We start from the raw sequence: 16,921 nt of genomic DNA, 5'->3' as shown, positions 1-16,921 counted from the left end.
CCATGGTTCTAATCTCTCTAGCTTCTCAGCATCTCTGAACCCAGAAACCCTGAACCCCCAGGTGCGAGGTGGGGAAGATTAGATTGTTGTGAAGTAGGTTGGTACAACCATCATGGGCTGAAGGGCCTAGACTGTTCTGTAATGATCCATGAAATCTCCTCTTATCCATCCAAGCTGCTGGATTCCTTCCATGGTCAGCGTAATGTTATTATGGCACCAGCAACTCGTGTTCGAATCCTGCGTGGTCTGTAAGGAGTTTGCACGTTCCCTCCATTTCTGCGTGGGTTTCCTCCGGGGGCTCAGATTTCCTCCCACCATTCAAAAATGTACTGGGGGTTGTAGGTTATTTGAGCGGCAAGGCCTGTTATCGTGCTGTATGTCTAAATTAAATGAAATGAGCTCAACCTCTGGGTGAGAGGAAGACATGACCATTCAGTTATGGAGGGCCTTTGTGTAATGGTGGCTGGAGGTTTTTCCTCACTCTGTCTGATCCCCTCTCTCTCTCTTATTTTTCAGTGGTGCCTTTTCTGAAGTTGTTATGGCAAAGGAGAAAGCCACCGGCAAGATGTTTGCCATCAAATGCATCCCAAAGAAGGCCTTGAAGGGCAAGGAAAGCAGCATCGAGAATGAAATCGCTGTTCTTAGAAGGTGAGAGTGAGTTACCGAGATGTGATGTGGGGACGGAGTCACCAGTGGGCGAGGCAGGATGAACGATCTCCAGATTCAGGAGTGGAGGAGGGGGCGGTGTGCTGCTTGTCATGTCTAATCTGTGAAAAGCACTGGTCACCCTCCATCTGACCAGTGTTCTTTATGTAGCAGAGATAAAGATACATCACCAACGTTTCGGGCTTCAACCCTTCATCACGGTGGGGCAAAATGTCGGCAGGCACTGGAATTGGACACCTGTGTACATTTTGCTCACACCGTAATGAAGGGCTGAAGCCCGAAATGTTGGTGATGTATCCTTATCTGTTACATAAAGAACACTGTTTAACCTGCTGGGTTTCTCCAACATCATGTTTTAACTTTAGAGAGAGAAGAGTGCTTTTGTTCTATGCATACAATGTTTTTATTCTTGCATACCTGGAGGTTGACTGGACTGGATAGCTCGCAAAAGCAAGATTTTCACTGTAGGTTGGGGCATGTGAGAATAAATTTTCAATCAATGAAGCCTGGGATGATTTTTCACTGTAGGTTGGCCCTCTGATCAGGATCAGGGGAATACAGGTGTCGGGAGAGACTGGAAGGTAGTTCCAGGCAGAGGGATCTCATGTCTCCAGCTGGGATCAGCCCATCCCTTCAACCTCATCAAGTCCATGGCAACCATCATACATTCATATTTACACTAGTCTTGCCTTATCTGTTTTATTCTCTCCATTCCCACCAACCCCCTCTTAGTCAACACCAAACGGGGTACATCTTACAGCAGCCAAGAAACCTCCTGAAACATTTGCACGTTTGGGATGTGCAAGGTCCCAGCCTTGCGAGGCAAGGTTAGCAGAGCTGGGACTCTTTAGAGCATAGAAGAATGAGAGCAGATTTAATAGAGGTCGACAAGGTTCTGAGAGGCAGAAATAGCGTGGACAGCCAGCACCTGTTTCCCAGGGTGGGAGTAGCAAACACCAGAGGACGTGTGTGCAAATTGGAAGGAAGAAAGTTTAGGGGAGTCGTCAGGGGTAAGTTTTTTCACAGAGTTGTGGGTGACTGGAGTGTCTTATCAGGGGTGGTGGTGGAGGCTGGAACATTAGTGGTATTTAAGAGACTCTTTAACAGTCACATGGTTGAAAGAAAATAAGAGGGTTACAAGGTAGGAAGGGTTTAGTACTTTTTTTTGGTAGGAATATTTGGGTCAGCACAACATCAAGGACCGAAGGGCAAGTATTGTGTTGTTCTTCATAAAACCTGTCTTTCGTCTAGTCCGGGTTGGCGTATTGAGACAAGTACTTGATTTGGATTAAAGTGAGGGAGAGTTGTGCAGTGCCAGCCTCACTCTCTCTTCCCAATTCACATCTGGATCCAGTGGCAGGACAAAAGTCAAGATGGCTGGAGATAGGACTAGGTGCAGTGGATCACCAGGACATCTAGTTAAACTACAGAAACTACAAGCAGTGAACCCTTTAACTTACCTTGGCAGCACTCTCTCCATAACATTGACTATTGATACATAAGTTAACTGCAGAATAGCAAAGGCAAGTTCTGCTTTCAGAAGGCTTCGTTCCCCTATATGGGAACATTGAGGGACTAGTCTAGCAACAGAACTGAAGGTCCACAGAGCCATTGTACTCAGTTCCCTTCTGTGTGCCTGGGAAACATGGACTGTGTATCAAAGACATGCAAGATGGCTCAACCATTTTCACGTGATTTGTCTTTGTAGAATATTAGGCATCAGATGGCAAGACAAAGTACAGTCCACACATAGGGGTGGAGGAGGGGGTGGCAGGTGGGCCATTTGGCATGGGCCTACGATTTTGAGGGGGCCTACTCCCTCTGGTAGAGGCACCCTTTGCCTGAGTAAAGAATATTGATATTGTAAAGAGAGTCAAAGGGGATCCTTTAGAAAAAATAATAATATTTTAAATAAGAGGAATAGAATTGACACTGAATCATTTCTAAAAGCTCAGGACTGATGTCCCCAAGGGTAAGGATAATGACTCATTTCCAACTCGCCTTTTTACAGTAAACACTGACAAATGGAGAGAAATATAGACGAGACTGGCTGTGTTGGAGTCAAATGAAGCAATCACTGTATTGTGCACCGTGTTTTTTATTTACCAAGGGGGATTACTCTTCTAATGCGAGTGTATTAACCAGTCATCCAGGATGAAGTATAGAGACAGGGTAGAGAAAAACTAAAGGATCAGATTGCAAGTCATGGGAAGGACCAAGAAAATTCTTCATCATATTCTTGACTTCATCCTATTTTTGTCAGAGAGGGGGGGGGGCTCACTTTCCGTGGTTCTTCTGAACAAATTGACTATAGCCATAATTGATATTTTTGAGATATTGAGTTTCTGAGCAAATATAGCTCTGTATTAGCCGAACATGTTACATGTGTACAGAATGCTCAGGTGAATGAAACCAAGTACACGACCTCTCAAACAAAATGGGTTCATTGAAATCTGTGGATCATTTGTGTAAAAGAGCATTATTGAAGAAATAAAAGCTGCAAAGTATTTTACAATTGCTGTTGTTGGAACACCTGATTGCTCACACACAGAACAGCTAGTGTTCATCATCAGACATGTGAAGAGGGAGGATACCAGCTTTTCTATTGAAGAGCACTTGCTTGAATTTCATGCATTTTCCAAAAAGACGAGTGAAGAAATTGCAGAGAAAATATTGGACTTCTTGATAAGTCTGAATCTGAACTTTGAAGACTGTGTGGGTCAAGCATATGACAATGGCCCCAATATGACAGGAAAGTGCAGTGTGTGCAGGCTTTCTTAAAAGAGAAGAATGAGAACTGCATTTTCTCCAGTTGTGCAAATCAAACTTTGAATCTCGTTGGTACAGATTGTGCTGGAGCCTGCGGTGAAGCGATAATTGAATGTGTACTGATGTCAGCTATTTGGATTAAAGTTCTCACAATGGTCCATGAGATGAACTTGGTAATAGAAACTCATGACGCCACATTAGATGTGGAAAGGGACAACATTGATCAACTAGGGACAGATATCCTGAAACTGAGAGAGAGAGAGAGAGATGGAATGATACACTTGAAGAAGCGCGGCATGTGGCGATCAAAACTGGAGTGCCTGATAGTTTTGCTCCTCTCAAGGGGGCACCCAACTTAAAAGGGAGCTGAAAATTACTTCAGGGTGAATGTGTTCTTCAACAGAACTGACTTTGTTATTGATGACCTTTCACGTCGCTTTTCTGCGGTCAGGGAACACTTGTGGATTTTTTGTGAGACTTTAAGCAGTTGGATGAGAATGAGCTGTTACAAGAAGCGAATCGGTTTCAGCTGCGATACCCAAGTTCATATTTCAAGTGATGTTCAGAGTGAAGTTCTTCTTAAAAGAAATTTTGATGTGAATTTCAAACTCCATGCTGTGTCGCTAAAGAAAATTTATGGTCAAATATTGTACTTGAGATTGGGCAATGTTTTCCCAAACGTCCTCATCACGTTGCGCATCTTTCTGTCATTGTCACCAACAGTGGTCTCTAATGAGAGGAGCTTCAGTGTCCGAAAACGAATTAAGTCAGACTTTCGGTCCATCAGGGTGCAAGAACGTCTGAATGGATTAGCAATTTTGAATGTCAACAGTGACAAGGCAAAGCTGCTTGATTTTTTCTGGTGTAATTGATGAATTTGCCGAAAGAAAAACACTTAAAGCATTTCTGAAGGTGAAGGAGTGATGGCCATTTCTGATCTGAAATTCTGAATATAGAATAAACATGAACTATCACATTTACTGCTGATTACAGGACTGTACTTGATTGTCTTATATACATTTTTGAATAAAATCGCTTGCCATTACCCTTTTTTTAAAATCATTCTCATTCTTTTATTCTGTTCTGATACTTGAAAGAATATCATGTTCACTCCATGGACCCAGACATAAATCATATGTATTTAGCACTGATCTCAAAAATACTTAATGAGCAGTTTGAAATGGGGCCTAGTTTCCCATCTGGCCCGGGCCTATTACCAGCTTTGCATGGCCCTGGCCGCACACTACTGATTCGAGCACGGACCCGGTGGGCAGGTCATGACATCCGTATGCTGGTCGAGCATATACCCAAGCAGCTCCTTTCTGGGGAACTCTCTGCTGGCAGGCACTCCTATGGCAGGCAGAAGAAATGTTTCAAGACACACCCTGAAGTCGCTGGGCATAGTCACGACCACCTGGGAAATACTGGCACAAAACCGTCCTACCTGGTGCGGCCTTACCCACACGGATTGTCGAGCGTAAGAAGCAAAGGGCGCTGTTGAAGTACCGCATAAACACAAGCTGCGTGTGTCCAGAGCCACCAGTGCAACAACTGCAACGCCTACACGTGTCTGCCCAACGTGTGCCAGGGCATTCCATGCCTGAATTGGCTTGACCAGCCATCTTCGGACACACTGCATCCAATTTTTAAAGTGACTAATGACGTTCAGGTCTTCATCAACGACGATGGACAAACTGTGCTGTAATGTTCTCTGTTCTATGTTGGGGTGGGGATGTGGGTGAGGGGGTTGGAAGAAGCCCAAGGGGTCACAGGGAGAATATGCAAACTCCACCCAGACAGCAGCAGAGGTTAATATGGGACCTGAGTCTCTAGTGCTGTGATGTGAGACGAAAGTCTGCAGATGCAGTGATTGTGGTTAAAAACACAGAAATGCAGGGGGATCTCAGCAGGTCTCACAGCACCGTAGGAGGTAAAGATATATTATCGACGTTTCAGGGCCGAGCCCTTCCTCAAGGTGAGAGAAAAAGCAGGGAGAGGTCTGTCTTAAAAGGTTGGGGAGAAGGGAAGAATGGGAGGAGGAGGGGTGCAGAACCACAGACAGAAAGTGTTAATTGGAGATGATAAGAGGAGAGGAGAAGAAATTGATTGGGGGAGGGTTTTTTTGGGGACAGCAGGGGAGAAGCAGCATTTTCCTGCCCAGTTTTTGTATCAAATTTCCGATTTCAGCTGCCGCTTTGGTTCTCGTTACCTCGAGCTGTGCTACTGCCGAGGAGCTGGAATGGGATCACAATATTGTGACACATCTCCACGCTACTGAGGCAGTGTTTAGCAGAGCCTTATAGTTAAAGGAAAATAGCTCTGTGCTGCCTGCATTTTTCTGGAAATGAAATTTACTCTTTAAAGCATTTATGCTTTGTTCTTTATAATGGTGTTCCTGAAGCCTGCGGACAAAATAAGAGTGGCCCCATGGGACAGAGGGTACTTCCGCTGCCACACTCTGCCAGTGAGCCAGGATCAATCCTAACCTCGGGTGCTCTCTGTGTGGAGTTTGCCTGCTCTCCCTATGACTCCATGGGTTTCCTCTGGGTACTCCAGTTTTCTCCCATGTCCCAAAGACTTGGTAGGTTCATTGGTAACTGCTGGAGTTGCTTCTCTTTGGCAGCACTGCTGTTGGTGTGGACCTGGGAGAGCGGGAAGGGAAATCTCAGTACTTCCCAGTGGGGTCCAACTGCTCAGTGCCCATCGAATCTGCTCTGCCACTCAATCATGAACTGATCCATTCTTCCATCCAGCCCCACTTCCCTGCCTTCTCCCCATAACCTTTGATACCCTGACTATTCAGATAGTTTGTGCCTTGAATACAGCCAACGACCTGGCCTCACAGCCGCCCGGGGCAGCAAATACCAGAGGTTCACCACTCTCTGGCTAAAGAAATTCCTCTCTTGCAAATGGGAGCCCTTCAATCCTGAAGTTGCGCCCTCTTGTCCTAGATTTCCCTGCCGTGGGAAACAACTTTGCTACATCTACTCCGGCCAACCCCCGACTGACCGACCCCTTACATTTTGGATTTTGTTTGGGGCAGCGGTGCCACAAACTGAATCCCCTGAGCTGCACAGTCAGTCCTGTTTACCTTCCTTGGGATATGTCAGGGATAAGGCAGAGGGTGGTGTGTGGCAGATCTCTGAAGATGACTCACTTTAACAACCGCATCCCAAATGTTCTGCGTAATGCTGGATTCATCTCCAGTGACAACCACACTGTAAACAGTATTAATATATTATATTCTGTGGTGCATCAGCTGCAAGGAGCATTTTCTTTAAAGCCTGTGTCAGTGAAGAGGCTGGCACAGCAATAAGTGGGAAACCTCCTGCTGATTTGTCAACTGCCCCACACCTTGCGTGTAAACTCCAATAAAATGTTGCACATAAATTTTCTCTGAGTCATGCCCGTTGGTTATTAATTTAAAAGTCTTCTCAGACAGCTAAAGTGAAACTGAATTCTGGTACCCACAGAGGAGAGAGGATCTCACTTGGTGATCAAGACACATCTAGATCAGAGATGTGAGTTCCAATCCCACTGGGAAATTTACAGTATCCTCCATGATGCTTGGGATAAAGGCAGTCCTTTTTCCTTTACTTGCCCCTGTGCTCCACAGTTTTAAATGTGGTATCAAACTATTCACATGTGATTAACGTGTACTTTCCAGATTTTATTCAAGGGTATTTGAGTACATTTTGCTTTGACCAAGTAGGAATTACAGCACTTAGATTACATGGTCAAAGCAAAATCTATACAAATATCTTTGAATAAAGTCTGGAAAGTGGACTTTCATCACATGTGAATTGTTTGTTACCAAATTTAAAACTGTGGAGCACAGTGGCAAATAAAGGAAAAAATGTCTTTGTCCCAAACATCATGGTGGGTACTTAATCTGTCTCAAAGTTACCCTCAGAAATCGTTAATGACCATGAACTCAATAGAGGTTTAAAGTCATAGAGTTGTGCAGCACCGAAAGAGGCCACTTTGGCTCATCACACCCATTCTGGCCCACTTGCCCATGTGCACCTCAGTGAGGAAGCAGTTAGAGGTGGGGCTGGAGTTGCAGTCTAGTCAGTTCAAGTGAGGATGGCAGATTTACCTTCCCTGAAGGAAATCCATGAACCAGATTGGTTTCTACATTGATTCCAGTACCTCTGGTCACAAAGACAGAACTCACTAGGTTTGATTCACCCTATGACCCCAAGTTCATGGTTCATTTTGTATTGGTTAGAACTTATAATGTATAAAAATATGGCAGAATATGATTTATATATAAGGTAGCTCATCACTGCCACCACAAGGGGTTTAAGGGAAATGCAGTTAAGGCTGGACCTGTCAGCAACCTCTATGTTCAAGGAATGACTTGAGATCTTCTACCAGCCCAGTGTGTATAATACTTAGTGTTGGGATCCTCTTTGTAGGGGAGCCATTGGTGCGTGCCATGGTTAGTGTAGCAGTGAGCTCCACGCTGTTACAGCGCCATCGACCCGGGTTCGAATCCAGCACTCTCTGTAAGGACTTTGTATGTTCTCTCTGTGACCTGCGTGGGTTTCCTCCGGGTGCTCTGGTCTCATCCCACCATGTACCGGTTAAGTACTGTAGATTAACCGGTCACATGGATGTAATTGGGTGGCGCAGGCTCGTGGGCTGAAACAGATTGTCACAGCCGGCCAACCTGGGAAAGATCTAGTTATTCCCACACACCGCAGAACGGAAGACTGCTTGGCCAAGCACTCTGTCTGTAGGTCTCAGCTGGAAATCCCAACAGCCAACCATTCCGATTCCCCTTCCCATTCCCACACGGACATGTCTGTTCTCATCTTCGTCCATTATCAGGGTAAGGTCGAACATAAACTGAGGAACAGCGCATTATATTCCTGCTGGGCAGCAATAAACCCAGTTGCATGAACATCCATTTGTTTAATTTTGGGTAATCCCCACCACTGGTTTAACCGTTTCCTCCTCAATACTGTAACCTTCCACAAGAGTGCGGACAGGACAATGAAGAACACTAATTCACCACCCACTCTTTTAAAGGCATTAATTCCAGCCTGCGGAATACATTTTCAACCCTGGCAAAATCCTTGCAAATCTCCTTTGTAACATCTTTTGAGTGATCACATCCAAGCTATAATCTGCAGAGAGAACTCCGTACAGCCTCTGAGCGTGGGCTTTGCACCATTCGCATGACCTCCCTGCTCTGATCATCTATCTACTGTTTAGTATCATTACATGACTCAGTGGTTCGAACTTCAGGCCTCCCTTTTATTCTTTTCACAAAAGAAAATGATGAAATTGCTGGGTTTCACTCCAAGAAGAGTCTCAATAATCCTCAATACGCAGTTAAATCTTGTATATACAGGTATATTTGTCTGGATTTAGATTCTTGAATAATATGTTCCATGTTGGATGAAGTAATGCTTTGAGGTGTACTTAAACTTACATCATTGAACAAAGTACCTCTGATGTTGTAATTGTTTGTTAATCAGGTGCTCATTGTGAGAATATCAAATGATTGGTGGGGAATATTCCTGTTGATAATTTTGTAACAAGCATTTTTTTCTGATAACATTTTAATTTAGACATACTGCATGGTAACAGGCCTTTCTGGCACACGAGCCTGTGCCACCCAAATACCCAAACCCTGTACATTTTGGGTGGTGGGAGGAAACCCACACAGACACTCCGAGAACGTACAAATTCCTTACAGAGAGGGCTGGCGCTGTGATGGCGTTGTGCTAACCGCTACGCTAACTGTGTTGCATTGAATCTAGATCTTTTCTCCTTGTGTCTGTGTGGGTTTCCTCCGGGTGCTCCAGTTTCCTCCCACCCTTCAAAACATATGGGGGTTGTAGGTTAATTTGGGTGTAACTGGGTGGCATGGGTTTAAATGGATGGAATCAGATTCTACTGTGCTGTGAATAAATTGTATTTGAAGACACACAGACGACGGCAGGTGCTGTCTGCAGGAGCCAAACACAGTCAGCATCTTTGGGAGACAATGTCCTGATGAAGTGTTATGGCCCAAAGCGCCGACTGTTCTTTGTCTCCCACTGTGCGGGTTATATTTCCTGACTAAATAATTTTTATTGGACCTCAACAATGTAAAGACTGACTGAATCCAAGAATTAAACTGAACATGGATGACATGGCGGGGGGGGGGGGGGGGGCTTCATAAATGTTAATGGCCACTTATTGTGTTGCCTGGTTCATCCAGCGGAGAATGAAGCATGGTTGCACTTTTCGACCAGAATATAAGGGACGCCTTAGGTCAGGGATAACGAGCCACCTGGCTCTCTCCCAGAGACACTTCCTCGAGTCCCCAGGACTCTCAATCCCCATGTTCCTTGCATCCGCCCTTCTGCCTGCTTGCTTTCCCATTCATTATTTCCTCCTCTAGCTGAGCATCACAGAAGCCAGCGCCCCAGGAAGAGGCCATTCCCCTCATTGCAATTGGGCTATCTGGTTGACTAGATGGAAGCTCAGCTCCCACTTCCAACCGTCATCCTGGAAGACCACCAATGTTTACATGACCAGAGTTTTGAGCCATTGAGGAATACAGCATAGAAACTGGCCCTTCGGCCCACCCAGGAGATCCTTGACCACTTGCTGTCTCCGAAGGGATTTTTTTCTCTCCTTGGTTTTTTTTGTGGTATGTGGCACAGGATTTGTTGTCAGTTTTCCAGCCTTTTCACTGAACACCTGACAGTAATAAATGAACTGAAACCTAACCTTTTATTTACACTAATCCTACATTAACACCATCTTTATAAAATATTCCACCATTCCCATCAACTCCCCTTGATCCATCCCCCTCTCCACAAGAGAGCCTTGAGGAAAGGCTCAGGCCTGAAACATCAGGTAATATATCTTTACCTCCTATGGACGCTGTGAGACCAGCTGACTTCCTCCAGAATTATTCTGGTGTGACTACATAAGTGAGTTTGCCCTGACCATCCTGCACAGAGTTGGACATCTGGTGGGAAAGAGAAGCAAACAAGAGTTTTGCCTGAGGCATGAGAGTCCATAGATCCTCTTGTCTCCTCCTGCATTCCCATCGCCCCCCATCCCCACTCTCCCTTCCTACTCCCCCCACTACCCCCTGACCCCAACACCCTCACTCCCCAACCACTCCACCCATCATCTCCACCACCTACTCCATAATTCCCCCACTCCCACTCCTATCACCCCCATCATCCGAACCCATCACTCCCCCATCCCACCCCATCATCCACCACCCCATTACCTGCTGACCCCAATCATCCTCACCCCATCACTCTCCCACACCAGCATCCTGTCACTGCCATTACCCATCCCCCATTAGCCCTCTCAAACCCCCCCACCCCATCACCCTACCACCCCCATCAACCTCCACCCCCCCCAACCCTCCCTGTTACACCTACGTTCATGGGCTTGTTCGCAAACAAAAAGAACTGCAGTGAACAATGTCTGCTGATGCTTGGAATCGCCGTGGGAACGCTGTAATTTGCAATGAGATGAGTAAACACAAATCTACAGGAATCATTGGGGTTTGTAATTCAGACAGTTAACTCCGCTGTACAGGCATTGTTGAAGAGCTGAATATATTGACCTAGAAATGCAGTAAGGAAACAGCCCCTCTGCAGATATAGAAATAATGGTTTTCCTTGTAACAGAGGAAGAGAGAACCAATCAATGGGTCTCATTTCTTGCACGGTCTGGTTAAAATCCTGAGCATATTTTATCAGTGCTTCCATTGGAAGGTTACATTTTTATAACAGACAAATGTAGTCTTTCCTTGCCCCTGTATCACTGAGGAAGGAAAGGATGTTCCCACAAATGACTGAGTTTGGTCTTGCAATGAATTGGTGTTAGTGAATGAAAACGTCTATAGGGAAAAGTAAAATCTCTGTCCGTCACCCGCAGTAACCAGCTACAGTGGTTTTCAACCTTTTTCTTTCCACTCACAATCCACTTTAAGTGCCATCGGTGCTCTGTGATTAGTGAGGGATTGCTTAAGGTGGGATGTGAGTGGGAAGGGAAGGTTGAGAACCACTGCTCTAGACCCAATTGTTACTGAAATATTTTGCTTGGGAAAAATGGTAATTGGCCCATTTCCATTGGAGTTCTGAAACCGTGCACGTAACGAGTCAATGAGGGATGATTAAAACAGTGGTTTTCAACCTTTTTCTTTCCACCCACATCCCACCTTAAGCAATCCCTTACTAATCACAGAGCACGATGGCATAGGGATGACTTAAAGTGGGATGTGAGTGGAAAGATAAAGGTTGAGAACCACCGGGTTAGACAATTCTTCCATGCCTTTCACAGTTTCCACTTTGTAACTGAATGTGGTGAATAGTAGGTAGTGGCCCTAATTTTTCGGTGCTTGCGATGGGCAGTCCAGGTCTCAAGCACACAAGAGGATGGGGGGGGGGGGGGGGAGGTAACTGCTGCCCAGCAACCCGAGTTTTGTGTTGGATTTGAGGTCCTGATCGTAATCCATATTACGTTCAATATCTTCTGTACACGCACAACTTGGCAAAACAACGTTTCCCCAGACCATAGTGATCACACATACACACAGAAAATTCAGCACATACCAGTAGTAATCACATATACACATGAAGATATAGTTTAAAATAAATATATCTGAATACTTTAGGATGATTTAGTTGATTACAGGATACTGGTCATCGATCTCACAGCCTGCGGTAAGAAGCTACTTCCCAGTCTGGCCGTCCTGATTTTGATGTTCCTGTACCTCCTCCTTGATGGTAGTGGATCAAAGATACCGTGTGCTGGACAGAGAGACAACGCTGCTCCACAAGGGTCCTACCACCTGGTCCTAATGCAAGCGGCACCACACAGGCTTTAAACCACTTGTTAAAGGAGCTGGCGGGGTCCGTGGCCAAGATGATGGTGCCAGTGCTTGGCAATGGCCACGAGGGGTTGCAGAATCTAGGGAGCAGCGGACTGGCGCAGGGCATCAGAAATGGAGAGTACACTCCCTTCCCCCCCCCCCCCCAACCCGTTGAGAAAGAGAAGAGGAGACGACCCTACAGGGAAGATGACCAGGGCAGCGGATCAACGAGGAGCTCAGTGGCTGAGAGACTCACACAGGCTGCTGACGACCTATAGTCGGGAGATCTGCACGGGCTGCTGGAGACTGGGTCATGGAAACTAGGTATCGGAGCTGGGATTCGACAGGTTGTTGAGGGCAAGAAGGGCCTCGGGTGCTGAAGGTTTCCTGATTGTGTTGGAGGTTTAGATCTTTTTATTGATCAAGCACATCCTGATTTCCTCTAGGGTGCCTGTGAGTTGAGGGTGCCTGTGAGTCGAGGGTGCCTGTGAGTCGAGGGTGCCTGTGAGTCGAGGGTGCCTGTGAGTTGAGGGTGCCTGTGAGTCGAGGGTGCCTGTGAGTTTAGGGTGCCTGTGAGCTGAGGGTGCCTGTGAGTCTAGGGTGCCTGTGAGTTTCTCCTGCAACCAGCTTCAGTTTCAATTCACTTGTATTCATCTAAGGAGGCAACTGACAGAGGAGGAAATTTGCCTTCCTTACCAAGCCTGGCCTGTATGATTCTCCAGATACACCCACAGGTTCAATTCATACCAGCTCTCCACAGTTGCAACATGCTCCAAGTTTCTTACAGACAGCTTCAGAATGTTATCTGTAATTACTGCTATGTTTAATTACCTAATTGTCAGCATGTTATGCGTGTCATTCCACATTTAACAAGGCAAGTGGTGAAGTCCCTTTGTAGCTTCCTCCTGTTACCAGCTTCTTCCTGTTACCATCTTCCTTCCTGTTTCTTTGAAACACATCTGAGCCCTTCACATCTTTGAATACATGTACCAGATTTTCTGTAATTACATGGCAGATTGGAGGTGTTCAAAGCTTGCAGAGAGATCTCAACCAGCTGGAATAATGGGCGGAAAAATGGCAGATGGAATTTAATACAGACAAGTATGAGGTGTTGCAATTTGGAAGGACAAACCAAGGTAGGAGGTACATGGTAAATGGTCGGGCACGGAGGAATGCGGTAGAACAGAGGGATCTGGGAATACAGATACATCATACCCTGAAAATGGTGTCACAGGTGGACAGGGTTATCAAGAGAGCTTTTGGCATATTGGCTTCATAAATCAAAGTATTAAGTATAAGAGTTGGGATGTTATTGGTAAAGTTGTATAAGACATTGCTGAGGCCAAATTTGGAGTATTGTGTGTAGTTCTGGTCACCTAACTACAGGAAAGATATCAATAAGATAGAAAGAGTGCAGAGAAGATTTACTAGGATGTTGCTTGGACTTCAGGAACTCAGTTACAGGGAACTCAGTCCCTGAAGTCTGGGTAGCATCCTAATAAATCAGGTTAGGACGTTGAAAAATGAGGGGAGATTTGATAGAGGTATTTAAAATTATGAGGGGCGTAGATAGAGTAGGCGAGTAGGCTTTTTCAACTGAGGTTAGGTGAAATGCAAACCAGAGAACATAGGTTAAGGGTGAAAGGGGAAAAGTTTAACTCTATGGAGAATTTCACTCAGAGAGTCGTGGGAATGTAGAATGAGCTGCCAGTTGAAGTGGTGGGTGTGGGATCAATTGTAAAATGTAAGAAAAATTTGGACACGTACATGGGTGGGAGAAATATGGAATGGGAGCAGGTCAGTGGGGCTAGGCACAGATTAGAAGGGGCGAAGGGCCTGTTTTCTCTGCTGTAATGTTCCATGGTTCTGTCTTTCACCTTTTAAATTCCTTGGATGACGAGTTTGCTGTGAAATGTATTTTCTGCCCTTACACTTCTAGAACTAGAGGTCATGGGTTGAAGGTGAGAGGGGAGAGATTTGAGGGATCTGAGGGCAACCTTTTGACTGGGAGGGTGGTCCGTATCTGGAACAAGCTGCCAGACGAAATCGTAGAAGTGGATTCAGTTTCTCTAATGTTTAAAAGACATTAGAGGCAACACAATTATCATAGTGGTTACAGCACAACACTGTTACCGCACAACACTGTTACCGCACAACACTGTTACCGCACAACACATTTACCGCACAACTGTAACCGCACTACAGTTACCGCACAACACTGTTACCGCACAACACTGTTACCGCACAACACTGTTACCGCACAACACTGTTACCGCACAACACATTTACCGCACAACTGTAACCGCACTACAGTTACCGCACAACACTGTTACCGCACAACACTGTTACCGCACAACACTGTTACCGCACCAATGTTACCGCACAACACTGTTACCGCACAACACTGTTACCGCACTAGTGTTACCGCACAACACTATTACAGCATCAGTGACCCAACTTCAAATTTGGCTCTGTCTGTAAGGAGTTTGAATGTTTTCCCCATGTCTGTGTGGGTTTCCTCTGGGGGCTCCGGTTTCCTCCCATCCTTGAAAATGTACCAGGGTTGTAGTATTTGGGGAATACAAGCTCATGCCCAGAAAAGCCTGTTACCCTGCTGTATGTCTAAAATTTAAAATTTATTAGGGCAGATATTTAGAGAGCAAGGGTTTGGAAGGATATGAACCAAATGGGCAAACTAGCTCAGAATATCAGCTTGGTCAACATGGGAAAGTTGGGCCGAAGGGCCTGTTCCTGCTGCATGACTCTGATACTCTGACAGACAATCATTTCAGGATATGAATCTTATTCCTTTTGTTGAACATCAGGACAGAATAATCTCGCCTTTCGTCATCAGAGACGGATGTTTACTGAATTGCTATAGGTTCTGTGCATTTAACTGTTTCATTGTGAGCACTTAGAGCATTCCCAGAGGGTACTGTCCTCATTAACTTTGATGGCAAGGGCCAGTGAAGGGAGTCAAGGAAGGAACGATGAGAGAAGGGGTGGAAGACTGAAGATTACAGGAAGAGGGTGAGTGCGAGGACTTATCTTTGTGCCCACATGGCAGAGGAAGTTGTAGCGGTGGCCACCATTGTGACAAATAAAACACACTTAGACAGGTTTGTAGATATGGTTTGCAGGGATATGGACAAATGCAGGCAAGGTAGACAAGTCGGTCAGCAGGGGAGAGCTGGGCTGAAAGGCCTGTATCTGTGCTGTGAATATAACACGTGGTTAGAGTGAGCCAAGGGATAGAGCATGTGTCGGTATGTGTTTGAGTTTTTTATGTAAGTTTACGTGTGTGTGTGTGTCTGTGTGCGTTATGTTCTCCGCCTGTCCCTCCGGTGGTCATGAACCTTCCCTTAGGCAGTCCCCGTGCAGTGAGGTAGTCTCTCCCTTGGTCTGACCTGAATCCTTTGACGCTGCCTGACCTGCTGCACTTTTTCCAGCAAGTTCCCTTTTTATTTTGGATGTCCAGCATCTGCAGCGAGATTTTCTCTTCTGGCCAGTGAGAGAAACCGTCGCGGCTTTTGGTAACCAAACGAATGTGAGCAGGGTGAGTGGGTAGGTTTCTTGCTCAACCTGGTCATGTTTATTAATGTAGGTAAACAAGAAGTCTGCAAACGCTGGGGATTGAGCGCAGTACACCAACGTGCTGAACAAACTTAGCAGCTCATGCAGCATCCATTGGCAGTTGATGTTTCGGGCCTGAGCCCTTCATCGGGACTGACAATGACTTATTGATAAAGAGCTGGAACATAAGTCCATTTGGTAAATGAAACAATCGCAGTTAATTCCCTTATTCTGAGCTTCTGTCTTGGAATTGGAAGGGCTACGTTGATCAATGTTACTGTGTTTGAAGCTGTGCCCAAGGTTTTATTATGTAGCATAATTGTGAATATCTCAACTGCTCAGGTTTTAGCTGATTAAGCAACTGTGTAGATGGCCAGAGATATTTTTTGAAAGGAAATAGAAAGCTTTATTGGCTGTGGACCATGCCTCTATCTGGAGAATCAGCTGAATGCAAGAACCATAGAACAGCATAGAAACAGGCCCTTCAGCCTTCCTAGTCTGTGCCAATCCATTTTTATGTCTCATCCCACTGATCTGCACCCAGCCCATATCCCTCCATACCCCCCCATCCATGTATTTTTTCTTAAATGTTAAAATTGATCCCACATTCACCACTTCAGCTGACAGCTTGTTCCACACCCTATCACTCTCTTTTCCCCTTTCTCTCTTAACCCAATACAAGTTTGTATTCACCCACATCATTGAAAAAAGCCCATCTACATTTACTCTGTCTATACCCCTCATAATTTTAAATAATTATCAAATCTCCCCTCTTTCTTCTATGCTTCAGGAGAAAAAAAGTCTTAACCCGCTTAACCTTTCCCTGTAACTCAGTTCCTGAAGTCTGGACAAAATCCTAGTAAATCTTCTCTGCACTCTTTCTATCTTATTGATATCTTTCCTGCACGCAATACTCCAAATTTGGCCTCACCAATGTCTTATACAACTTTAACCTAACTTCCCAACTCCTATACTCAATGCTTTCCAGGGGTGCTGTGTGACCTGCTGAGGACCGTGGTGTGGAGAGTGGTGACCATAGGGATTTGTCTGTGGTATAAAGGGTGGTGACCA

The 16,921-nt window shown here is 45.4% G+C and overlaps 1 protein-coding gene across 6 annotated transcripts in view; it reads left to right on the top strand.

Annotated features, from left to right (window-relative positions):
• The window catches only part of camk1da (calcium/calmodulin-dependent protein kinase 1Da), a 238,680-nt gene that overhangs the window by 54,558 nt on the left and 167,201 nt on the right, over window positions 1-16,921 (top strand). For 5 of the 6 annotated variants that reach the window (XM_069907465.1, XM_069907467.1, XM_069907462.1 and 2 more), the window contains exon 2: window positions 517-648. In XM_069907465.1, the coding sequence (XP_069763566.1) occupies window positions 517-648 (132 nt within the window). Of the gene's footprint in view, window positions 1-516; window positions 649-15,208; window positions 15,308-16,921 lie in introns of those variants that run through there. The other variant, XM_069907464.1, reaches the window with a different exon arrangement.

Source organism: Narcine bancroftii, chromosome 13, assembly GCF_036971445.1.
Source record: "Narcine bancroftii isolate sNarBan1 chromosome 13, sNarBan1.hap1, whole genome shotgun sequence".
In the NCBI taxonomy this organism is placed as follows: domain Eukaryota; kingdom Metazoa; phylum Chordata; class Chondrichthyes; order Torpediniformes; family Narcinidae; genus Narcine; species Narcine bancroftii.
The sequence above is the reverse complement of the archived record's forward strand: the minus strand, read 5'-3'. Positions and strand labels throughout refer to the sequence as shown.